We start from the raw sequence: 25876 nt of genomic DNA on the forward strand, positions 1-25876 counted from the left end.
AAGTTCTGTTAAATGACAAGAGAAGGGACAGGCAACAAGAACCATCAGTCAAAGAGGGGAGGGCAAGTTCTTCTCTACCGGGTCACGTTGGGGCTCCACCGGAACTGATCGAATTGGTAGTCTACAGTGTTTCTGGATGTTTCAGACTGAAGCTGGCGTCAGCATGAGAGCACCACCATCTCGTGGCTACGTCGTGGCCATTCCACGAGCAATCATGGCAGTCGCTCCCCACCGGAAGTCTACGGAAGTCGGGGGTCTCGGTGACTGTTGTTGAATCTTCAAGGCTGAGGGGACTCTTTTGGGAATGGGGCCCATGCCCTAGCAGTCAAGCGTCCGAGTTCCACGGTTGCCCAGAGCCATCTTTGCAGGCCAGGCCCAAGTCTGTGGAGCCGACCGCCATTTCGTGAGCTCCGTAGCAGCCGCCTGTCACTGTACCGCAAGATTGGGTGCAATTCCGTTGGATGGCGGGTGAGACGTTGTAATAGCAAGACCAGGCGCAATTCAGCTGGCCGAGCGAGGCACTGTGTCGGAAGAGCGGGCGCAAGTCAGCTGGTCGAGTGAAGCGCTGTGGTGTAGCTGAGAAACCTCCACCTGGGGAGGTGGGGGAGGCTCGTTCGCGCCGCCTCTCCCTTCTACTGCACCCCACGCCGTCTCCTGGCGCAGGTATATGTGATGGTCGGACCAGGGCACCGCAGGACGTGTCTTCAGGTCAAACGAATTGTGGGACAAGGTGTGGAGCAGGCGCAATTATCTTGGGGGCCTCCGTCAGGGAGGCACCGCATCACATTGTTTTCCAATGCAGTCAGGTCCACAAACAGCCCCCACTTACTTTGAGAATAGTGAAGCAGCAGCAGGTGCAAATAAGCTTCAGACAGTGTTACAAGCGCTGCTCGGAACCCTCAACTATGGCACTCAACATCCAGGACTTATGCCATTTGTGCAAGGCAGCGACATCGAAGCATCTCAGGGATCAAGTAACATACTATATCCAGAGTCCTTACCACAACCTCTGCCTTCCTTCTTACCTAGTTATTGTTCTTTCACTCCCACTCCAGGCTTTTAGTCTGTGGATGGAAAACCATGAACCTACACTCACCTATGAAAAACTTACTATTGATGCTTGACTGAGGCCAAGGAGATCAGAGTGCATGAGTCTCATGCTCGATCGATTGAGCTAGCCGTATCAGGCAATAAGAAGGTGGTGGTGGGGGTGGCGGCATCAGCAAGGCATCCTCCCACACAACTTGTCGGACATCACCTCTGGATGTACTGGGGACGAGCCTAGGCGCATGGTGTCGTCCCTGGGCAATTTGCACAACGGTCCTCCACCCCTAGGCCGCCAGCTATGCTACCTCGACAGGAACAGTGATGGATGTTGCAGCAGGCTGCCATGTAAATAGTTATTTAATAAAACGTTTTACCCTGTTACTTTGCTGGTGTGTTGTATATATTTATAATATTTGCATAGTGTTTGTCGTTATTTTGGGTGGGGTGGACGGCGGAGCCGAGCTGTCTTGCAGCCATCATGGTGTCGAGCTCAGTTCCTCTCACTAGTTTCGTATTTGTCATGAGGGGTTGTTCATAATGTTTCTATTTTAGCGAGGTCAAAAAGAGATCTCATTAGTGGCCTACTGATTTTGCTTGATTCCTTTTGTTTTTTTAACGATTTTTCACTATCTGCAAAGACTAAACAGAGCATTGCGACTCTGTGCTTGTTTGTAAATAGAGAATGAACCAAAGAGAACCAATTCCAAAACAATAAATGCTTGGATAACAATCAATCAAATGGAGAGGGAAGCAGGCACGACGGATTACAACGGAGGCAAAGGCCTGTGTTACCTACTCTTCACTAGCTGCAAAGAGAGAATACTCCTAAAAGAAATGAGGAGGGGGGGGCAGCGTTAAAAGCACATCAGCGTGCATAAATAAGAAAATGTTTTTACCTACCACGTACTTGACATTTTACAGGTTTTGATATTTGCTATTAAAAAACCATTGAAATTCACTGAAAAAACCATAGGTTTAAAGACAGCTGAGATTGGCAAATACAGGGCACCACAGGGTAAAATCGACCTGGTGAAATGCATGTGGTGGGAGTGGGACATAATCAGGCGTTGTGCTAACCTGCTGACACTGCACGCCTGGTCAGCCCAGAAATCTGATAAGCCATTGTTTCCCCCCTTGCGGGACCGGGTGGCTGCATGCAGTGTTGTGAATGTATCTAGGACCCGATTTAAATATTCCCGATTCATGCCCTTATGCGGTTATAACAAATCATATCCTTATAAAGGCATAAGATTCATATCCATATTTAGTCATAGCCAATGCAGTCCAAATACGGCAAGGCTACTCCCATAGGCTCCTAGAAAGTACAACGCGTTCTTAAACAAACCAAGCCTCCAGCAGCCCGGGAATTCCCCCTGCTTTTGTTTTGATTTGTCCTAGAACTCCTGAGAGTCCTGAAAGAACTGCCAGTTCTTAGTGACGTCTTATGTCCAACCTTACGTCAAACTCGGCACCTTCCAGGTATAAATATACCAGCATCTGCCTTAAGCAAACACACAGTGGTTTGGAGCTGATCGGCTATCTACTTACCAGAAGCCCAGCTAATGCGAGTGCCGAAGGAAGCCGACCCTCCCATTGACGGACTGAGAGAGATGCTGTCTTTTCTCCTGCAGAGAAATCCAGCTCCCGTGTTTCCAGTCACCCTCGCGGGTTGCTGGGAGATCGAGTCCTGAGAAAGAGATACAAGACCTCCTACATTCAATAACCAAGGTACGGAGCTGATTAGATCCTTAGAGAATTCTTGATTCAGATTCTTGGCAAAAATAACTTAACTTAAACTGCAGCTCACTTACTCCTTCCCATGTACTAGGCTTAGGTTAGGTACACCGGGGTAGGCGTATCTTAGAAGCACCAGTTGAGCACGTTTAGTCAATGATTTTAAGTATGTATATATTTTATCCATTTTAAGTATCTTATAGCTCAGAAACCATATAAATGCTTTTACAGTATTATTTCATAATACTCCTTTTAAAGTACGCACTTTACTTCATGATAAGTATTGCAATTGTGGCAATTAATTTCTCTTGCATGGGAAAGAAGACTGCTCAATAAATAACCACTTTTATTGACAACGCCCGTCTCTCTATTTCTCTGCACTCCTGGTGAAACTAAGCATGCACGATTGACTGAGTGAAATAGCTGTCTATTGTTTTCACTCGACTCTGGAGATATACTCCCTATTCTAGGGGGAGCAAAGTTGTCATGTTTATGCGGTTGTCAGAAACGAATCCCTTCTTGTATATTCAGGAAAGTTAACTCCTTTCTGTTCACTCGAGAAAGTTTCTAGTAATCTCTGAGCTGGCTGGCATACCTAATTAAGTCTAACATATTCAGTAGAGACCTAGATGACCTCAGTCCTACGTCTAAACTACCGTTTATGTTATTCCAAGTTTATGCCAGGAGGCCCATAGGAATGAATGGGAAGTTAATCTCAATTTGAGAATCGCAGATTGAGAATAATTTCAAGGGTGCAGGGGTGACCAAAGGACAAATTTTGCGATTCCTTATTTTGCACCCAAATTTTTTCATACATACCATTTAGCGAAAATGAGTTCGCAAACGCTGAAATTCTGCGAATTTTGGAGTTTGCGAACCCATTTGAGCTTCATACATATGGCCCTAAGCTACTCCCTTCCAGAAGAAGCTGGTAACCAGACTCTATTCGATCATCACACGAGCCCCGCAGCAGGGTGCATCTCATGTGTGGGTGGTCTGGGAGCGGGAGCTGGGTGCGGAACTCCCAGAAGAAAATGGGCAAATTGCTGTTCACAGACAGACAGGCTGTCCCCAAACTATAGGTTGAGGTTGATTATCTCAATAAGCGATACCGCACGCCAATACAATTGCGCAGAATTGGACTGCGCAACTCCTCGTGTTGCGCCCGCTGTGCCGAGGACAAGGCATCTTTCTCCATCTAGCATGGCGGTGTCCCAGAGTGGAGCAATTCAGGACGACAGTGGGGAAACAATTGGGGGCACCACCGGGACTCCCCTAGAGCTACACCCTGTGACTTGCCTGTTAGGATATGTTGTGGTGCTGCCTGCTGCTGCCTGCTACGTGCCGCCGTCTGGTGGCAATATTACTACTACCAGCAAAGCACAGAGTGGCAATGCATTGGGGCCGGCACCCAGCACCAGTGCACGCTGCATGGTGAGGGACGCTGCGTACTGTAAGGAACAGCACAACTCATACTGGGAGATTATGCCAGAGCTCTCTAGGCCAGTGGACATATGGGAACCCTTTACAACTTACCTTAGAACTGTAGCCAAAGATACACAGCCCCCCCCCCCCCCGGAGAACTGAGAGGAAGTGTATGCAATTGGAGGTCTGGATGGCACTGGAAAACCAGGAATGTTGTGGAAGGGTACAGCTCTCCGGACATGTATGCTTGCAAGTGTTGGGCGGGGGATCCGGGTGCGGGTGGTCACGCTATGGTTTTTCTTTGCACCACTGTATAGACTGAACCAACAATCCTGTGTTTAATGTCTCTTTAAAAACACTCTTGTGCCTGTAATGCAAGGCTGTGAAGTTATCACAAAAAAGTTAATAAATAAAAAAAAAATTTAAAGGTTGGTTCCTCAGAGTAGTACCTGCCATGACCCCCTTTGGTCACCTTGTCGCGCTCTACATGTGGTTTTTGCGTGGCCGAGTAGTCCCATTTTAGGACAAAATTCTGATGTTTCTTTGTGGCATCCTTGGTCTGCCCCAGTGGGGCCCCCTTCTTACTCCGCCTGTTGTTTTACCTCCTCCGAACCACCATGTCAAACCCATCATATTGGCTGCAGTAAGGCACTTTCCCACTCAGATTAAGCCGGACTCGTATTGGAGCCATCAGTCAGTGAAAATAATTTGTCGCCTAACTCCATAGAATCTTCTTGGGACCTGCACCCCATAATCCCCTTTATTAAGTCCTTTGTTTTCATTTGTCTGGCTGTGAAGGGTGTGTGCGGTCCCATTCCACCAGCTCATCCTTTCTATGTTCAATGACCTGCCCTCCTTTCTCTACTAGAGTATCATTCTGTTCCGGCCAGATGGATCAGGTGTTCCAGGAGTGTGGAAACAGGTTCAAAATGGCTCAAGAGCTCTACCTCGGGGTCCCCTCCTCTAAATGTAATAGACTATAGGGCCACAAAACCCACCCCCCTTATTTGGAGGGGTATAGGGCTTTTGGCCTACCCCCCTTTCCCTTCTGCCACTATCCTTGGGATCGACTGCAACACTCCGGCCTCAGCATCCGTAGGGGGGAAGAAATGAGTGATAGCCTGCTGTGAAGGTGTATCCGCCGCTTTTGACCCCGTTACCTCCTCTCCACTTGCAGTATTTTTGCCAAGGACAGCCTCTAGCGCCTCCCTCCCCTTAGCAGCCTTAGTTCCTGTGATTGATGCCTGTTTTAATCCACTAGCAGTGGTGGCAGCCCCCAGTCCCATCTGCACCACCTACGCTCTTCAATCACGGGAAGAATGAGCCGGCTTGGGTGGCATTCCGGATTTGCTGCGAAATCGGGCTGCAAGCCTCCTGGGCCAACCAGCACACTCAGCCATCAATCCGGAAACAGTAGAGAGAGAGACCCCCACACAGGCTGCCAGCGGGTACTGCATCTCCGTGAGCCGTGCAGACAGCCGAGACCGCCTGGACCACAGAGTCAAGAAATCCGGTCCTGGACTCCAAATAAGTAATCAGCATATTATCTGGGGAGCAGACATATTTTCCAATCCTAGCTGCTTTTATTTCTCAAAGGACGCTGAGCAGCGGCAAAGAGACCGCTGCAGTCTCTAACACAGGCACCATCTTGCTTCTGAACAGTTCTATTCTCAATGATGCAATAGGTAATGATAAGAAGCTCCGCTCCGCAGACCTCACCCTTGCCACCGTCCCCCGCATCCGAAGAGTGACCGCCAACGGCAGATCATTCTCCCACCCCGCCGCCAAGACATGTAACACCCTCCCCATCAGCCTGCGGCAGACCAAAGACCTTCTGACCTTCAGAAGACTTCTCAAGACCCAGCTCTTCGAACAGTAGCAGCTTTCCCCCTCCCCCGTGCCTTGAGACCCTCGCGAGTATGTAGTGCGCTTTACAAATGCCATGATTGATTGATTAATTGATTGATTGATAAGAGGATTACCCATCACCTAGCTAAGCTGCTTATAGACCATTACTTGGCTGGGTTTGCACGGTGATCCTGACTAAGTTGTAGTGTAGTTCATATATTCCCAATAGGCTCTGCGCATTGTAATAACATAAACAGCAGTGTAGACGTAGGACTGATGTCATCTAGGTCTCTACTGACTATGTTAGACTTAATTAGGTTTTTGCCAGCTAGCTCAGAGGTCACTAGAAACTTTCTCGAATGTTCAGGAAAGGGTTAACCGTCCTGATTTAGACAAGAAGGGATTCGTTTCTGACAACTGCATAAACATGACAACTTTGCTCCCTCAGGATAAAGAGTGTATCTCTAGAGTCGTGTGAAAACAATAGACAGCTATTTCACTCAGTCAATCGTGCATGCTTAATTTCACCAGAGTGCAGAGAAATAGAGAGACGGACGTTTTCAATAAAAGGTGTTATTTTATTGAGCAGTCTTCTTTCTCATGCAAGAGAAATGAATTGCCACAATTGCAATACTTATTATAAAGTAAAGTGCGTACAGTAAAAGTAGTATTATGAAATAATACTGTAAAAGCATTGATATGGTTTCTTAGCCATATGATACTTTAAAATGGATAAAATATATACATACATAAAAACATTGACTAAGGAACTCAACTGGTGCTTCTAAGATACGCCTACCCCGGTGTACCTGACCTAAGCCTAAAACGTGGGAAGGAGTAAGTAAGTTGCAGTTTTAAGTTAAGTTAGGTTTTTTGCCAAGAATCGGAATCAAGAATTCTCTCTAAGGTTTTAATCAGCTCCGTACTGTGGTTATAGAATGAAGGAGGTCTTGTATCTCGCTTCTCAGGACTCGATCTCCCTGCAACCCGCGAGGGTGACTTGGGAACACCGGAGCTGGATTTCCTCGGCTGGAGAAAAAGACAGCGTCTCTCAGTGCGTCGAAGGGAGGGGCGTTTTCCTTTGGCTCTAGCAACAGCTGGGCTCCCGGGCAAGTAGAACGTCACTCTGCTCCCCACCACTGTGTGTTTGCTTAAGGCAACGTTGGTATATTTATACCTGAAAGGTGCCAGGTTTGACGTAAGTTTGGACATAAGACGTCACTAAGAACTAACAGTTCTTTCTGGACTCCAGGAGTTCTTGTGCAAATCAAAACAAAAGAAGGGGGAATTCCCGTGCTGCTGGAGGCTTGGTTTGTTTAAAGAACGCGTTGTGCTTTCTAGGAGTCTATGGGAGTAGCCTTGCCGTGTTTTGGACTGCATGGGCTATTACTAAATATGGATATGATTCCTATGCCTTTATAAGGATATTATTTGTTATAATCACATAAGGGCATGAATCGGGAATATCGAATTAAGGTCCTAGATAGAAATACAACACCCACTCCACGTATTAATGTCCATCATTACTAAAAAATAAGCAATATTAAACATATGATGCATGTGTGTTTTCCAACCCACCCCAAAATACATAAATTGCTCTTGAAAAGGTGCATGGTTTATAAACGAAAATGAGTATTGGTACTGTACGTTTTTTCAAGCAGGGTTATCATTCAGTTAAATGCATATATATATCAGCTGAATGAATTGCTAAATTACACATGAAATGGCTCTGTATACAGAAAAGAGGGTCGAGACCATTTCACCACATATTTATATGATACTGTACATGTGCTAGAGGCTGAGGTAAAATATTGTCTCTAAAAATAGAAGCTCTGTTCTCTAAGAATAGTTCTAGTTCAAGCAGAGTACCATGTGCCGGAAAAATGGTAAATATTTTTGATGTGAAATAAAAATTATTTTGCTTTCAGGGGAAGAAATAGTTCCAAATGTTTTCAGTTGCTTTGTTTAACAGAACTGAAGGCCAAATTCAGAGTTCAGGAAACGTTGTGTGCTTGTCGTTTTTTCTTTTTTTTATAATTATTCTCGTTCAGGGGAGAACATATCGGACAGGCTTGCAAAAAATTGGTCTACAACATCAGGTGAAAGTTCGACCAAGTTTGAAAATGCTGTAACTGTGCAGTTGTGAGCGTGCTTGCTATCATCGATGTTTGGATCAGCAATGCTCACAGAAGGTTGTACCTGTTTGGTGCTGCTTTCCTCTCGTACTTCACCGCCACCTACTCTTAATGGTGAAGTCTCAACGAATGCCGTCATCAGAATAGGTAGCCCCTGGGGACAACACGTTGCATGAGTCGTTACTGGACAAAGCAAAGTATCGATATCCATTGGTACTGCTGATGGTAGTGTAAGACAGACGTCCAACACGCATTCTTCTCCGCATAGCAGACATCGAAGCACAGGTAAGATGCAATCCTGCCATATTGGTCTGTATATAGGTGTCCTTTCGATATATTAAACCGTCAAATATAGTAGCAGGTGTGGCTGATGGGTCTGCCCATCACTAAGAGGAGCTGTAATAAGTCCTTGAAAATCCAAATTGTAACGTCAGTAAGAGACTATGTCTAAGCCACTGGCATAGTCTTGCTGTGGACCAAAAGAAACGCACTTCGCCTCTAGTCCACGTAAGGACCAGAGGGAGTGAGTAAAAATGAGATGTTAAATAATAAGAGTGCAGGGGTACAACCATCAATTTAAGATGCAAATTTATGTCATACACAGAGTGTACCTTACCCCGGCTAAAATCAATAGGTAGTTTCGCCTCAGTTGATTGATGCAGACCTTTTACATATGCTGTGGCAAAGTCCTGCCCTTAGTGGATACTGGTTCACAATGGCCGGCGTCCTTGCCCGCTGCACCAAACATGACATTCCCTTACATTGGGAAACCTATAACTTGCATCTCTTCATAAGAAGCAAAAGACACAAGGTTACATCCCCCTTTTTGGATCTGGGCTTAGCGACTGATCACTAGGAGATGGAAATCCCCTGAGTCCCATCACGCACTGGTGTGGCATCGCTCTTTAGTGACATGGGCTAAATTAGAGTGTATTGCCGTACACAAGGAAGATTTGCTAGGTCTCCACAAACTCCCACTGGCTGCCAGTTGGGACGCAATATTAACAAACGGACCTGCAGAGGCAGTGGCATGGATGCAGGAGGTTCATCCCTAGAAGGGGAACTGGCCATTGAGGCAACATAAATTGGGGGTTCTAACTCATCCCTACAGAGCCAGGGTGTACAACCACTAATGGTCTCTTTCACAATCAGTCAACGGTTACTCATATATCACATGTAACACTTATTCGCTAACGTTGCTTACGTGGGGGGTATAGTACAGGTGAGAATTGCGGCGGCATACCACTAAGAATTAGTCCAATATTATTCTTTATTGTCCTCATTTTGTTGTACCCCATTCCATCTGAGTAGAATCTGTTATAGATTAATCTCGCAATGTATGCGTTCACATGTGATCTTGAAGGGTATTTACACTGTTGTCAGCACCCTTATCTCATCATAATACACTATTGTTCCTTAGGTCTACTGCATCTGTAATGCAATGTTCTGCAGATTCGAATCACCCCCTACTCCTGGGGCCATCCATGGTGTTATTCTGTATTTGTAAATGTCCTCATTTGCTTCCTCATCTAAAAAATCAATAAACAGATTTACCCCGAAAAAAAATGAAGTCAGGAATGTGAAGGTTGTGGTGATGACGAAGGCAATGTTGGTGAAGTGGTGGTGATAAAGAAGGTGGCGTTTGTATGGGACAGAGATCCTATGCTGAAGAATTATCAAAATAGGCAATATGCATGATGCTGTGTCATTAAACTACCTCCATTTCAAGCTTAGTATAACACACACACACACAATTCTACTTGCACAATCTACATCCAAGAGTCACTTTTCCAAGACTACAGTCTGATTACAGTCTTATTCCTAGATTATTTCATAGTAAGACTTGTCAAGAAGATTTAGCATCTCACCAGTATAACATTAACATGCCATACAGACACCAAGAGTGTAACTCTCACCTGCAAGTGGACCATGAAGCAATTCTACCTTCTTAGAGCCTTCAATTTTCAAGGGGCAAAATTCTTCCTCTTGCTTTATACACAAAGAAAGGTCAGCACTGGTCTCTTCGTAGGCTGCAAAATGCAAAGGTCATCTTAATTAATCAGATGCATTGTTTTTACAACAGACAATTTATTTCAGCACAAACTAAGATGGAATGATATTGGGTGTCTACAGGAAACGTGTGGGAATCATATACTCTGTCCAGGGCACTTCAAGAATATGAGTCAACCATAGGTGCGGCGGTCCCGCAAAACGAATTAGGATGCGCCCGCCACAATGGCGCGCGCATCCTGTATGTTTACATTGCGGCCGAGGACAGCACCCGCCACAATGTAAAAATACATGTTTTGCATATGTAAGTACAACGTGACAGGCACCGTGCGGTGCCTGCCACCTTGTACATGCATATGTAGGGGAATACCATAGGTAACCCCCACGTGCATGGCCTCCAGGCTTCCCTCACTCGAGTTGTGCAATCTGTGACACAACTTAATGAATGCCCCAGCTCCGACACCCTGATGATTCAAGAGACCAAACTCAAGCCTGATCTGGGCTGGTGATGCAGATTTTGGCAAATGCCAGGCTCGTTTGAGAATTCTAGTTGTTACTTTATTCAACATTGTAAAATTGCTCCCCAACATTATCTCTTGACCATAGGTTAAATAGTTTGTGACCTTAGCCTTCATAACTGTCAAAAAGGGAGATAGACTAGGGCTGAGTAGCTGTCTTGAGAGTTCCGTTAATGCTGCTTCAAAAGACAGTGCTTTCGCTTTAACCACTTCCTTCTGTTTTAGGAGTCCATATAGATGCTCAATTATTTATACGATGTCACTGTTTCGATATTTGTACCTTTAAAAAACCACCCACCGTTCTGCTGCTTCCGTTTCCCAAAGGTGATGGCCTTCGTTTTTGAAAGATATAATTCCAGGGCATTATTTGTTGTATAAGAAAGCAGCTGGTCAATTAGTCTCTGTAAACCAACCGTCATGTAGCTGAATAGAACGAGGTCATCTGCGTTAATCAGATTACTAATTTGGGATCGACCAAATTGGGGGAGTGGAAATTGACATTATCCAATAGGTGAGATAAATCTGAAATAAAAAGATTAGTGGAGGGATGTATTTTTCTTGAAACTGGTAACCCCTCACCCAGCTTTATGCGGATCCAAGTATATGAGTGAAGTTGGATTATGGACTTTAACAGGTCACGGGGTATTCCCCATTTTTGCAGTTTGTATTATACAGGCCCCAGGGCATCTGTTCGAAGGCCGCTTTAAAATCGACAAAGCAGCAGTGTAATTGCATTTTTGAAGATGCAGCTTTCTCCATAAGTACAGATAAGGCAAGTAAGTTACTAGTGGTGCCTGATTTAGCCACAAAACCAGTCTAGTTAAATGGCAAACGCCGAGTTTTTAATGCCCAGGGCGACAGCTCTTCCAGCAATAAGCTAGCATAATATTTAGAATCTACATCTAAAAGAACTATCATCCTGTAGTTTTTGGGATCAGTTCTCCTACCTCTTTTAAAGATAGGGTGAATTATAGCTCCTTTCCACAACTCTGGTATGTTGTGAGTGAGCTGACAATGCAAAAATAGAGGGGCCAGATGTTCAGACCAAAGCTTAGGGCCAGCTTTAAACAGGGCCTGCAGAAGCCCCTTAGGACCTAGAGCCCCATTTGACTGGGCATTGCTGATGGTACGAGCGATATTTTGTCTCAGGCCTTCCTGGGCTATCCGGAACTTTGGAAGGAGATCGTCTTGCTGGTTCACGCTTTCCATAGTGTTGGTGGCTAAAATGGAGGTGACAGGTTTATTTTGCATGATTAGTGTACCGTTACTCGTTGTTTCGAGTGTTACTGGCATGGAATCCCGTGGTGAATAGATGTTCAATTGATCCCCTCCTTTGTTATGTTCTTTAAAATGCTCTGTTAAAAAAGGGCCCATTCAACTTCACTTATGATTGCACTGCATTGCCCGCTTACACCCAGTGACCTCCTATACACAAGTGACCAAAAAACCTTTGGGTTAGAATTTTTGTTGCCATGTACTAGTTTAAACCAGAACTGATCAACTGCTCTTTGTTTGTCACTATTGATGGATATCCTAAATGCTTTTTGAGCTTGCTTATAGTAGTAAAATGCATGAACATCTCCCGGGCATTTCCTAGCGTGGCCTAAAGCAGAGTTGCGTTGGGTCTTTAGTTTTATTGTCTTGGTTGTAAAGCGTATTTGATTAAGTATTGGTGAATTATGTGCGGAGGACGGGAATTGGCTGAATATTTGTTGAACAAGAGAATCCCATACTTTGGTTGGAGCAACCTCTACTGTGCGCCATTTACCTAGGAGAACTTTACATTTATCCATTGTTGAGGGGATTCAATGATCAGTCATTTTAAGATTCTCTGTACAGGTGATAGTTGCAGTGTGGACAACTGCTGAGTGATAGGGACGTTGAAGGATATACTTATTATTTGATGGCGATGATCGCTGACACCTGGTGGTGCAATGTAGAAAATCTCTATCAGGGGAAGCATTTCATTATTGCTTAGCGTAAAATCTAGAAATGAGTGGATTTGACCGTTTGATCGTGTCAAAGCTGGTGGCGAGTCTGTAGGAAAACGCCTGTTCAATACAATGTAACCCATACTGTTAAGTTGTAAGACTACGTATTCTCCCAATTTGCTCAACCTATTGCCTGAGGGTTTGGATTGAAGAGCTAGATGCGATGGTACAGCTGGAAGTATATTGTTATCTTCCTCTGAGGTGCTTAAAAATATATTTGCATTAAAGTCTCCAGAAATTAAGTAGGGAACAGCACCATGTTCACTTATCAAGTTGGACGTGATTTCAATCAGGCGATCAAATTTGGCATTTTTCATGGTGGAATAAGGTGAGACGTAAATATTAAGCAGAAGCAATTGTCTATCTGGGTTTGGACTTCAACTATGATACCGGTGATCCAATCTTTGTCGAATTCTAGGACGTTGATATCTATATCTATACTAATATAATAAAGAGAGAGCCCAAACCTTTGAGGCGGGTAATCTCAGGAACCACAGCACCAATCACAACACCCAATACAGCGTTGGAAAGGGCAGTTGCAGCAGAAGGACATAGGCTATGCAGACGCCCACCATATACATTTAAAAGGTAAAAGAACCGTGCCAGCAAAGTAGTCCCTTGTGGGCGTGTCTGCATTGTGCTGTGGGTGTGTGCTGGGGGCGTGACAAATGCTGGGGGCCCTTCATGCCATGTCTCATATTGTGTGCTAATCCCACCCTGCTCCCTTTAAATACCCCTGCACCCCATAATCATAACCCACCCTTACTCCTTAAAATACACCAATACCCTTAAACACTAACCCATCTTAACCCTATAAATATACCCTGTACCCCAAAACCCAAACCTACCCCTGAACCCTATAAATACCCCTGTACCCCAAAACCCAAACCTAGCCCTGAACCCTATAAATACCCCTGTACCTCAAAACCCAAACCTACCCCTGAACCCTAAAAATACCCCTGTACCCCAAAACCCAAACCTAGCCATGAACCCTAAAAATACCACTGTACCCCAAAACCCAAACCTACCCCTGAACCCTAAAATACCCCTGTACCGCAAAACCCAAACCTAGCCCTGAACCCTTAAAATACCCCTGTACCCCAAAACCTAAACCTACCACTGAACCCTAAAAATACCCCTGTACCCCAAAACCCAAACCTAGCCCTGTACCCTAAAAATAACCATGTACCCCAAAACCCAAATCTACTTTTGAACCCTAAAATACCCCAAACCCAAACCTAGCCCTGAACCCTAAAAATACCCCTGTACTCCAAAACCCAAACCTAGCCCTGAACCCTTAAAATAGCCATGTACCCCAAAACCCAAACGCACCCCTGAACCCTAAAAATACCTCTATACCCAATACCCAAACCTAGCCCTGAACCCTAAAAATACCTCTGTACACCAAAACCCATACCTATCCCTAAGCCCTAAAACTACCCCTGTACCCCATAACCCAAAACTATATCTGCACCCTTAAAATACCCAAACACCCCAAAACATATACCTCAGTACCCATACTTACCTTATCCAAACATTAAAAAAAACATGCTTTTACCATTCATGCATTTACAACGAATTTCGTTGTAAATGTATGTGTGGTAAAAGCATATAAAATGTAATGCCATGCGTTACAATGGCAGTGCGGAGTAATGGTACTTTCGTAATGAAAGTATGCGGAGTGATGGTATGCGGAAAGCAAGTTGCAGAATAATGGGTGTTTACCCTCCCCCGCTAAGTAAATTGGTGGCACGGCGGCCCACATCTCCAGTAACATACTCATATTTTTTCACCACCCATTTAAAAAATGCACAGGTCTCTCTCATTGATGGCCAGCACCAACATACATTTTTAGACACACCTCCCGCCACAAGTTCTAGACTTGCGAACTTTAGAGCTGGGGAGCTACGTTCGAATCTCGGCACCAGCTCAACAACCCTGTGATTCCAGGCAAATCGCTTTGTCTCCCCGTGCCTACCACAAATGAATGTGTTCTTCTTTAATGGAAATTGTGCTCATGCCATGTTGTCGAGTTCGCGCTATATAATATTGCAAGGAAAAATAAAGTAGGGAAACTCGAGTTCACACACTACTGAACGCGCACTCTTAAGTGCATCAGCAGTGCACGGTGAATCGGAGCGTTTCACAAGCCTGTCACAGATACAAAATGCTATCAAAACGAATATATATATATATATATATATATATATATATTACCTACTGGCGGTCGCCAGTAGGTAGTTATAGTTAGGATTTTTTTCAATGCAAAATCTCAAAATTCTATTTGGAATAACTTTTGCGCCGGTTGACGAATCTGCCTGAACATTTCCTCAAATTTGCCTCGCGTAGCTCCGGTCCTTCCTTGAAAGTTTGGGGGGGATTCGTCAAGTGGGGGCTGAGATAAAAGGGGGGTCCCAAAACGTGTTCTCCCCATGTTAATTTCCATAGGGCGGTCAAACTCACTTTTAGCCCGAACGGCTGAATGGATTACCACCAAACTTGGCAAAATTGTAGGGACTGGTAGCCCGATGTGCCTTTGCTATGTCTCAAGATATGTGCTCCAGTGGATTTTGAGTAATTTAGGTTCAAAAAAATATATATAGCTATGGCAGCGCCCCAGGACGCGATCCGGGCGCGCCACGTGAGGTGCGCACGGAAAGCTGATTGGCTCTCGGGTGTCTGTAAACATTCGAAACAGTCCGGAGCGGCCGCCATCTTGTGCCTCGGTAGGATCGAGACACAAGAGGTGGAAAAAAAAAGGGGGAAATGAGTGATGTCACTGACCATGTCATGAGTGATGTAATATGTGACGTCATCAGCAGTGCATTACACGCACAGAGATCATACGCGTCAGTTATAGTGAGTCCAACTAACTATAACGTGGGAATTTCAATGGTTTTATGTCAGTAAAATTTCCAGCTAACTATAACTGGTGTGAAACCTATGGTTTTTCAGTGAATTTAATAGGTTTTTTAAATGCTAATTCCTAACTATAACTGGTGTGAAACCTATGGTTTTTCAGTGAATATATATATATATATATATATATATATATATATATATATATATATATATATATATATATATATATATATATATATATATATATAATTATTTATTTATTTATTTTTCTTGCACAGGACGGTCACCGCCTCGTCCCGGGTCCTCTCGTCTCGCGGTGGTGAGCCGCGTAATACTGCTACACGCTCGCTCACATCCAAGGAAGCAGACGGCACTCGAAGCTGGATATTTTCAGATTTATTGACAGACCCCCGTCACCCCTTCCAAAGACAAACGCGTTTCGCCGTAAAACGGCTTCCTCAGTGTCAATGTGCAATGTGAAAAATCGCCATTTAAAACTCCATCTCTTCATAACAATAGAAAGAGGACTAAGCCAACAATACGTAGAAATAGTGGCAGACATATTGAAAGGTGTTAATACATGCTGATTCTCCATACAGCGTGGGAGTAAATGGCGATCAAATAAAGTGCTCGTGCATTTAAAAACAAAGAGGGAAAGAAATTCCCTTCGTAATTCCATTAGATATTCTGTGACTCACTGACAACTTGGAGAGAATACATTTTTGACCAATTAAATTCATACTTATATACATATATACACTGTGCCAAATACAAACATGAATAAAATAGAAAATATTTTAAATGCTATCAAGTAACATCATTGTCCGTCCTCCGCAAGAGCAATCCACATGAGGAACTACATGATCAACTGATGGAAAATATAAGTGTATTCATATTGATAGCAGTTCATTAAAGTGCATCGTGTATATTTGGTCTCTCTCTATTGAGTTGTTTGGTATATGTGTGTGAGTCCGTTGGTTGCATATCGCCCTGAATGGGCATGTTTTGTTTTTTGTTTTTGTGTATCTAGCCCTGTATGGGCGTATGACTCCCTGATGTGAGTGTCTAGTTGTCATACTACACTTTGTGCAGGGGTGAGTGTGGCAGATGATGTTGCTTTATTACAGTTTCAGATGTTGCAGGTCAGTACTTATGAAGAGATACCCCTATTACTCAGTCCAGATGCACCCAAAGTTCCTCATCATTATTGAGACCTATCGGTTTCATTGTTTGTAGGTCTATTATGTATCTTGATTCCATAGCCCTGAGGGTTCTGATCTTGTCCCCACCTCTTTCTTGCCTTCCTAGTTGGTCAATCAAATAGAATGACAGGAGATCCCTATTACTGTTATGGTGGGTCTCGAAGTGGCGTGCCACCGGATAGTTCTTGTCCCTGTTTGTGATGGCACGCATGTGCTCCAAGATGTGCTTCTTTGCTGGATTGATGGTACTACCAACATACCTCTTGGAGCACGGACAAACCAGAATATATACAACGAATTCCGAGTTGCAATTCAGGAATTTCGTGATATTTCTAGTTGGTCGAGGATCATTGGGTCTACCCTCATATCTGATCTTCTTCTGGCTATACTTGCATGCTTTGCAGTGCATGCAAGGATAGAAACCTTGTATGGGTTTGGATCTGGGCGGTATAGGGGGTTCAGTGTAATGACTCCTGGTAAGGTGGTCACTGATTGACTGGCACCGTCTATATGTGATCAATGGCCTGGGCGATATTCTGTTCTTTAAGATGTTATCTGTGGTCAGAATATGCCAGTTGTTATTAAAGATTTGGACCAATTCTTTAGACCTCATATTGTAAGTTGTTATCATTCTTGTTGTCGATTCTGTCTCTACCTGTTTGTTTTTGATTACCAGGAGGTCTTTTCTGTTTTTCTGTTCCACTTTTTTAGAGGCTGCTAATAGAGATGTTTTGGAGTAGCCCCGTTCTTGAAATCTAGTTATTGCTGCTTCTTGTGCATCTAGGAAATCGCTGGCTTCAGAGCAATTCCGTTTAATGCGCAATAGTTCCCCATAGGGGATATTTTTCACCATTGATTTGGGGTGGTGACTGGCAGCGTGTAGGACGGCATTTCCTGCTGTCGGTTTGCGGTAGAGTCTTGTTTGGATACTACCTCCTGCCGCAAACACCTCTAGATCTAAATAGTGGACTGACCTCTCACTTATTTCACTGGTAAATCGCAGGTTGAGACTGTTGTCGTTAAGCGCTGCCACAAACCTCTCAGCTGAGGGTCTGTCACCCCGCCACACGACAAACAAGTCGTCTATGTATCTTGTCCAGACCATGATGTGGTCTAGACAATATTCATTGGTCCCCCCCCAGGCCACGTGCTTCTCCCACCAGCCCACGAAAAGGTTCGCGTAGCTGGGGGCGAAGCACGTGCCCATGGCGGTCCCCCTGATCTGGCGATATGGGGCCCGATGTAGGTAGGGCGTTACCGATCGGTAACGGCCGAAAATACCGATTTTTGGCCCTTACCGATCGGTAAACAGCCATCGAGATGTAGGGAACAAAAAACATAAAGAATCGGAGTGAAAACCGAATCGGAATGAGCACCGAATGGGAAAGAATCCGATACGTACATACCGAAAATCGGATATGTAACGAATCGGAAAAACACCGAATCGGATGCAAACACCGAATCGGTCCATGTACCGAATCGGTAGTGACACCGATTCGGAAATTCACCGATTCGGTCCATGTACCGAATCGTTAGTAACACCGATTCGGAAATTCACCGATTCGGTCCATGTACCGAATCGTTAGTGACACCGATTCGGAAAATCACCGATTCGGTCCATGTACCGAATCGTTAGTGACACCGATTCGGAAAATCACCGATTCGGTCCATGTACCGAATCGTTAGTGACACCGATTCGGAAAATCACCGATTCGGTCCATGTACCGAATCGGTAGATAGACCGATTCGGACATGAGCCGAATCGGAAAACATGCCGAATCGTATGATTCGCCGATCGGGAAATTCCCCGATTCCGACAGATGGGGAGATGTAAGGAGGCACAGAAACACCGAAATCGGCTGAAAATCGGTAGAATTCACTCGGTATTTACCATGGATTGCAATCAGGTGGTAACCAACTCCAACCCATATAAACAGGCCCAAAATGCATTGCAACTTGCAGGATGGCAGCTTTCTATGTCATTGCGAGGCGGCTACGGCTACAGCAGGAAGGACAGAGGGAATGGCTAAGAAATGAACAGGTCTACAGACAGAGGATAACCCTGTTCATGCTCACAGAGGCAGAGATACTACAGAGATACAGGCTGGACTCTGACACCATACTTGAGCTCATCAGGGATCTCAAGCCATTCTTGGACCACCACACCCCAAGGGCACACGCCATCCCTGCGCACATCCAGGTGCTATGCAGCCTACACCTGCTAGCGTCTGGCAGCTATCAAAGTGGAGTAGCAGCAGCAGGAGGGGTGAGCCAGAGCAGCCTGTCAAGGTTCTTCCACACATTCCTTGACGCCATGATACACAGGATGGACCAATACATCTCTTTCCCTGCAACCCACGCAGAACTGCTACAAACCAAAGCTGACTTCTACCAGATGGCACAATTTCCCCAAATCATCGGTTGCATAGATGGCACGCACATTCCGATTTGCCCACCAGCGGACACCGAATACATATACCGCAATCGCAAGTCTACACACACCATCAACGTGCAGGTGATCTGCAATGCAAAGTGCACCATCACAGACCTGGTAGCAAAATTTCCAGGGAGTACCCATGACTCCTATATTTTCCAACAGAGCGGCATCTATGCACGGCTGATGGCTGGCGAATTTGGTGAAGGATACCTCCTAGGTGAGACACATCATCAGACCCCCATAACACATAGTAGCTAGGTGGAATACATGTATGCATGTGTGTAATGTAACCCCTTTCTCTTCCAGGCGACAGTGCATATGCCCTCCGCTCATTCATACTCACCCCCTACCTCAACCCCTCCACACCCAGCCAAAGGAGGTATAACCGGGCCCACATACGCACAAGGAATGTTGTCGAACGGACCTTTGGCATCTGGAAAAGTAGATTCAGATGCCTGCACAAGAGTGGAGGTGCAAGGCAGTATACCCCCATCACCTGCTGCAAGATCATAGCTGTATGTGCAATGTTACACAACCTTGCGGTGAAGAAGGGCACTGAGGTGGAGTTGTCTGACTACGAGGACCATGACGACGACGAAGCTGTGCCACTGACACAGCCAGCTGGGGTGTGTACGCCAAGTGATGGCAGATACAGACGTGAGGAGATTACTGAGAACTATTTCTGAGTGAGTACAGATGCAAAGACAGCTAAATGTTGGTTGGGAAAAAACAAATTTTAATACTTTTGCTACACAGTTACAGCACTGATGTGCAACAAAAAATGGTGTATATGAAAAAAACAAAAGTCCAAGGTTCAGGTTGCCTCACCCGCCCTTGCAAGGCTATTTCTTTGCCCGCTTGCCAGACCCACTGGGGTGTCCCTCAGCCCCCTCTGAATGCCCAGCAGCATCAGCGGAGCGCCTGGTGCTCCTACGTGGCTCAGACGCAGCGCTGGCCGGGCTGCTGCGGCTGCTGCTGTTCCCAGCATCACCCAGGTCCAGGGCAGGATTGGAGGCCGTGTTCGAAATAATCATGGCCTCCATAGCAGTGGTGATCCGGGCCATCCCCCTTGTGAGCTCTGCCGTATGCTGACTCAGGCTGGATTCCATGTTCGCGCTGCGATGGCACAGTTGTGCCGTCGCCGCAGCAAGGCGGCTCATGGCGCGGTTCAGCACCCGGGCATCCCGCCTGCGCACCAGCTCATGCTCCTCCTGTCTGTTAGATGATTGGGTTATGGCAGTGGTTAGCCTGCCTAACCCTGCTGCCACCTCCTTATTCGATTCCACAAATGCCTGAAATCCCTTTACCATCTCTCCCATCTGCAGGTTGTGCTGCAGGAGCTGGCGTTGGCAGGCCATCGTGGGTCTTGCCTGTTGCCTCTAAATCTTCACCATCTGTCCCTCGAGGCCCAGGAATACGCTGTCCTCCCGTGCTGGTGCAGCAGTGGTGGTGATGGTACGGCGCCGGGCACTGCTGCTTCCGGCCTGCTGAGTGGGCTGGGGTGCCACTGGTGGGGGTGTGGTGCTGGCCGGTCCCTGAGCCCCTGCTCCCAGGACAGGTTGTACAGGTGGCAAGGCCATGGTTGTGGCAGGAGCTGGTGTAGGCGGAATGGTGTCCCTTGTAGGGGAGTTCTCTGGGGAGAACTGCAAGGGGGGTGTGCTGGCCATTTGTGGGGAGTGCAGTGCATCGAAGTCTATGACCAGGTCTCCCTCCATACCTAGCCCTAGGGTGTTTCCGTCCTCCTCCTCCTCCTGGCCAGCCTGGCTGGTGCTCGGCCCTGCGAGTGCAGTGTCAGACGGTGCTGCTCCCTCTGATGTCAATGTTGTTCCGCCTGATGGTGCCCCTAGGTACAAAGAAGCATTTGTAAACTGAGTGCCGATGTATTACAGTCAGTACAATTAAAGCATTCCACATGTCCTTGCATCTCCTTACACTGTGTCACACTGTTTCCTGTCTTGTGATTATGCACTGCCATATTTAGCTAACTTCTGCTGACTACATGTACCATGATGCTTGTCTCTTGTATGTTGGTGACAGTACTGTGCTGGGGTTTGCCTATGCATTGTGTCTAATGGGGAGGTGTCTGGTAGGGTGTGTCATGATGCGCATGCTTCTTACCTGTAGCTGTAGCTCTCGCAGAGCTGTCCAGGGTCCCAATTCCACTGACACTCTCCCTCTCAATGGTGCTGGAGACCAGTTCCTCCAGCTCGGTGAGGGGTGGCGCCGGGTTCCTGCCTCCTCCAGTGCCTCCAGCCTGCCTCTGTATCTCAGCCATCTTCCTTTTTGTGAGGCTGCGGATGTCGTAGAATCTCTTCTTGAGTTCTTCTACGGACCTGGGGGTGACACCCGCAGCATTCACCTTTTGGGCGATTTCCGCCCAGATCCTCCTCTTGGTGCTGTCTGGCACATTGAGGGACAGCTTTCCAAACAGCTGGCGGTGCACCCTCACCACCTCCTCGACCAGCACCTGAAGCTCGGTGGTGGTGAACTTCGGCTTCCTCTTCTGGGAGGACTTCTGGCTTTCGCACTGCTCTGCCATGTTCTTCAGTTCAGTTGACAACCTCCTACTCCCACTGCTGCTAACTGTGAGTGTTGAGCTCAGGCTGGCTCTCCAGAAACTTCTTAATTAGCTGCACCTGCCAGGGTTGCCACTCCCTGTTTGGGTGGGGGAGGGGGAGCCACCTCATTGGCTGAATCGGCTTTTACCGAATCGGATATTACCGAATCCGTAAAATCCGATTCGGTATTATCCGATTCGGTAAACGCCGAATCGGTTTCTTCAATGCATTCCTATGGGCTTTTTCGCCATGGGTGTGTTTTCATGGCTACGAATCTATGATTGCCGAATCGGATTTTACCGAATCGGATTTTACCGAATCGGTGTTCGCCGAATCAGGACTATCCGATTCGGTGTTAGCCGAATCGGTAATTTCCGAATCGTTGTTAGCCGATTCGGTACTTCCCGATTCGGTCCGTGCAGAATCGGAACGTACCGATTCTCATTACCGATGCCGACCGAATCGGTATTCATTCGCTTTTTTTTCCCTACATCTCGTTTTCCGATTTCAGAATACCGATTCGGCCCGCCTCGGTATTTTGAAATCGGAAAATCGCGTTTACCTACATCGGGCCCATAGTGTACCTGCAAACAAAAAGATATTGTTGAAGAGACAGAATTCAGTCATTTTTAGTAACATGCGATTATGTTGATGAAATTGCATGTTCTTCTTTTTCAAGAACCATTCAATCGCTTGGAGTCCATCTTGGTGTCCAATGGACGTGTACAGGTTTGCAACATCTAGAGTAATGAATAACATGTCAGTGTCCCAGTGTACCCCATCGATTATCCTTAGGAAGTCTTGAGTGTCTCTGACAAAAGATGGAAGGTCTTTAACAAATGGGGATAAATAGTTATCGATGAATCTAGAGGTTGCTTCCAAGAGACTGCCAATTGAGGAGACGATTGGTCTTCCTGGAGGGTGCCTGATGTCTTTATGCACCTTCGGCAGGTGGTAGAATGTGGGAATAATTGGATGTTCGCAGTATATAACAAAAAACAAAACATGCCCATTCAGGGCGCTATGCAACCAACGGACTCACACACATATACCAAACAACTCAATAGAGAGAGACCAAATATACACGATGCACTTTAATGAACTGCTATCAATATGAATACACTTATATTTTCCATCAGTTGATCATGTAGTTCCTCATGTGGATTGCTCTTGCGGAGGACGGACAATGATGTTACTTGATAGCATTTAAAATATTTTCTATTTTATTCATGTTTGTATTTGGCACAGTGTATATATGTATATAAGTATGAATTTAATTGGTCAAAAATGTATTCTCTCCAAGTTGTCAGTGAGTCACAGAATATCTAATGGAATTACGAAGGGAATTTCTTTCCCTCTTTGTTTTTAAATGCACGAGCACTTTATTTGATCGCCATTTACTCCCACGCTGTATGGAGAATCAGCATGTATTAACACCTTTCAATATGTCTGCCACTATTTCTACGTATTGTTGGCTTAGTCCTCTTTCTATTGTTATGAAGAGATGGAGTTTTAAATGGCGATTTTTCACATTGCACATTGACACTGAGGAAGCCGTTTTACGGCGAAACGCGTTTGTCTTTGGAAGGGGTGACGGGGGTCTGTCAATAAATCTGAAAATATCTAGCTTCGAGTGCCGTCTGCTTCCTTGGATGTGAGCGAGCGTGTAGCAATATATATATATATATATATATATATATATATATATATATATATATATTCGCGTTCTGTCCCCTGCAGATAGATATATATATATATATATATATATATATATATATATATATGTATATATGTCACTCCTATGGCAGGCCTTGACAATCCTGGAGGCAGAGTGCTTGGTTTTATGTGAGAGGTGGCTCTAGCTTGAGCTGAGCCCTTCTGAGGCTTTCGGAACCATGTCCTTATAGCTGTTCTATGATATAGCCATACCATATACTCTTAAGTGCCTTTTTCCCTTGCGGTTAATGCTAACTTTGGATTGGCTTTATCAAAACATGTCGTGTAAGGTGTCAAACGCTTTGGAATACTACCCCCCTCCCCCCGCCAGTCCTGGTGGCGGGGGTAGCAGTCCACCCTTCTAGAGGGAGAAGACATGTTGCTACTGTGAAACCCGGTAAAAGTTAAACAGAGCCCCACCATAACAAAATGGATGATGCAGCCACAGACACGAGTCTGACCTCCTGCTGCTGGACGAAACTCCAGCAGGGGAGGCTTGGACAATAGGATTCCTGTCAGGGGAGGTGCTAGCCCAACCCCAGACAGGCTGTAGTGTATTGGGGCAGGGAGGGCTGAATTCAGTGAATGCTTTCCAGACACTGCCTGGGGCACACAAGGTGCTCCATGCATAGTCAAGTCCAAACCGGTTGCTGGGGCACTCAGCCCCAGCTCTGGCGCAAAACTGGACAAAGGAAAGGGGGTGTAGCCACCCCCTCTCCTGGTCCACCCATAGGAGGGACCTGTCAGGTAGTCCAGCCCACAAACTTGGTATAAATATAGGAGCTGTGTCCCTAGGACTTCAGATTACCCTGGACGAATCTTTGCAAGACATATCCTGGACCTTCGATGTTCCATTCTGACTGGAAGACGGAAGACATCTCTCTTGTGGTCAAGGAGTGACCACCCTGTTCAAACAGGCACCAACAGCAACTTTGCCGGTGTGCATTTTCGTGGCTCCCGCCGGATCCCGAAGAATCTGCGACACAGGACATGGACTTCCAGACATCACTGACCCGACCCACATCCACAGCAAAGCTGAGACATGTGGCGTACACGAAAGACGTGGGACCGAAACTCCTGGACATTCTGCATTTTGCTAACTGCATTGACTCCCGAGGTACCCTTGCAGTTGTGCTTTGGAGTACGAGAAGCCCCAGCCCAGATTACCAATTGCACCGAAGCACGGGCCCCCACACTCCACGAGTGTCCTTTGGGCCCCGCTTTTGCTTTTGAGCTCGACGCGTCTTCCCGGTTCCTTGCCCGTTGGATAGTGAGCCCCCTGAAAACTTTTCTTTATAACAAACTTGCTTTCCTGGTTGCTCCAGGCTTGCTCCAGCTTCCCTGCAAGGGAGAAGCGCCACAGACCTTGCTGGTCTGCAACAGAGCCAATCTCAACATCCTGTGTGGGTTGCGGTTGCCAAGGCTTGTTGGGTCCAATCAGTTTCCGACACTGCAGTTAACTAGATCCTTCGTGGGACAGCTGGAATCCAGCACCTGGTCATGGTCGATCCTGGACCTCATGGCTGAAGAGACAAGCTCGACTTCTTCACCTGAAATCACCCGACATCGCCTGGTTCCTTCCTGGTACCTTCTTGGTCACTGGCTAGTGACCCAGACTCTGTCCCTTCTGCTTTCAGGTTCTTCAGATCCTCGATCCACCCTTGGATCCGCCTGGACACTTTTCCTCTGGTCGCGTGCAGCACTTCTTTGCAGCTCTCTATTAAAAACGACGACGAAACCCGACACGAAAAGGCACCTATGCACTCGGCTTCCCTGGGTGAGGTACCACGAGTACTCCGGTGCTCCCGTGGGTCTTGACTCTCGAAGTGTCCTAGTTTAAAAGGGTTCCATCCAAGTCCATCCGGAAGTGTCCTTGAATCGTACTTTTGTAAATTCTTCGTTTCCCATAGAAAGTCAATGGTAACCTGTGGCTGTGTTTAGACACTGCACGCGTCTCGCGTGGGCCTCCTACTTTCTAACCTTTGGTTGTTTAGAGTAGCCCCAGCGATTCCACAAGCCCCAGGCCTGCTTTCTATTCCTCTGGTCGTTTTTATACAACTATTTTAGTATATGGTTTGTGAGGCCCCTAGGGCATAACTGTATTTGTGCAACTTATCGTATGCTAATTGAGATTCTTGTAATGTACTTTGACCTCTGACCTCATAAAGAGTGCAGAGGGGTTGTGTTTAGATTAAATACATATATATTTGATATATACATTGTGTGCTGTCCTTTCATTTGGTACTCAAGGGATTATAATTGGTAAAACAACGTGCTTAATACGCACTCTGAAGTCTTAGCCTGATGACTGTTGGTCCATGCTACCACTAGGATAGCTTTCTATCCAAAGAACTGGAGCAAGCGTGCACCATCCTAAGCAACAGTAGTGAGAA

General features: G+C 46.0%; 1 protein-coding gene across 2 annotated transcripts in view; it reads right to left on the reverse strand.

Annotated features, from left to right (window-relative positions):
* Nucleotides 1-25876, reverse strand: part of LOC147673984 (uncharacterized) — a 987450-nt gene that overhangs the window by 291073 nt on the left and 670501 nt on the right. For both annotated transcript variants that reach the window (XM_086945069.1, XM_086945070.1), the window contains one exon: nt 10106-10219. In XM_086945069.1, the coding sequence (XP_086801195.1) occupies nt 10106-10219 (114 nt within the window). The remainder of the gene's footprint in view (nt 1-10105; nt 10220-25876) is intronic.

Source organism: Lissotriton vulgaris, chromosome 12 (assembly GCF_964263255.1).
Source record: "Lissotriton vulgaris chromosome 12, aLisVul1.2, whole genome shotgun sequence".
In the NCBI taxonomy this organism is placed as follows: domain Eukaryota; kingdom Metazoa; phylum Chordata; class Amphibia; order Caudata; family Salamandridae; genus Lissotriton; species Lissotriton vulgaris.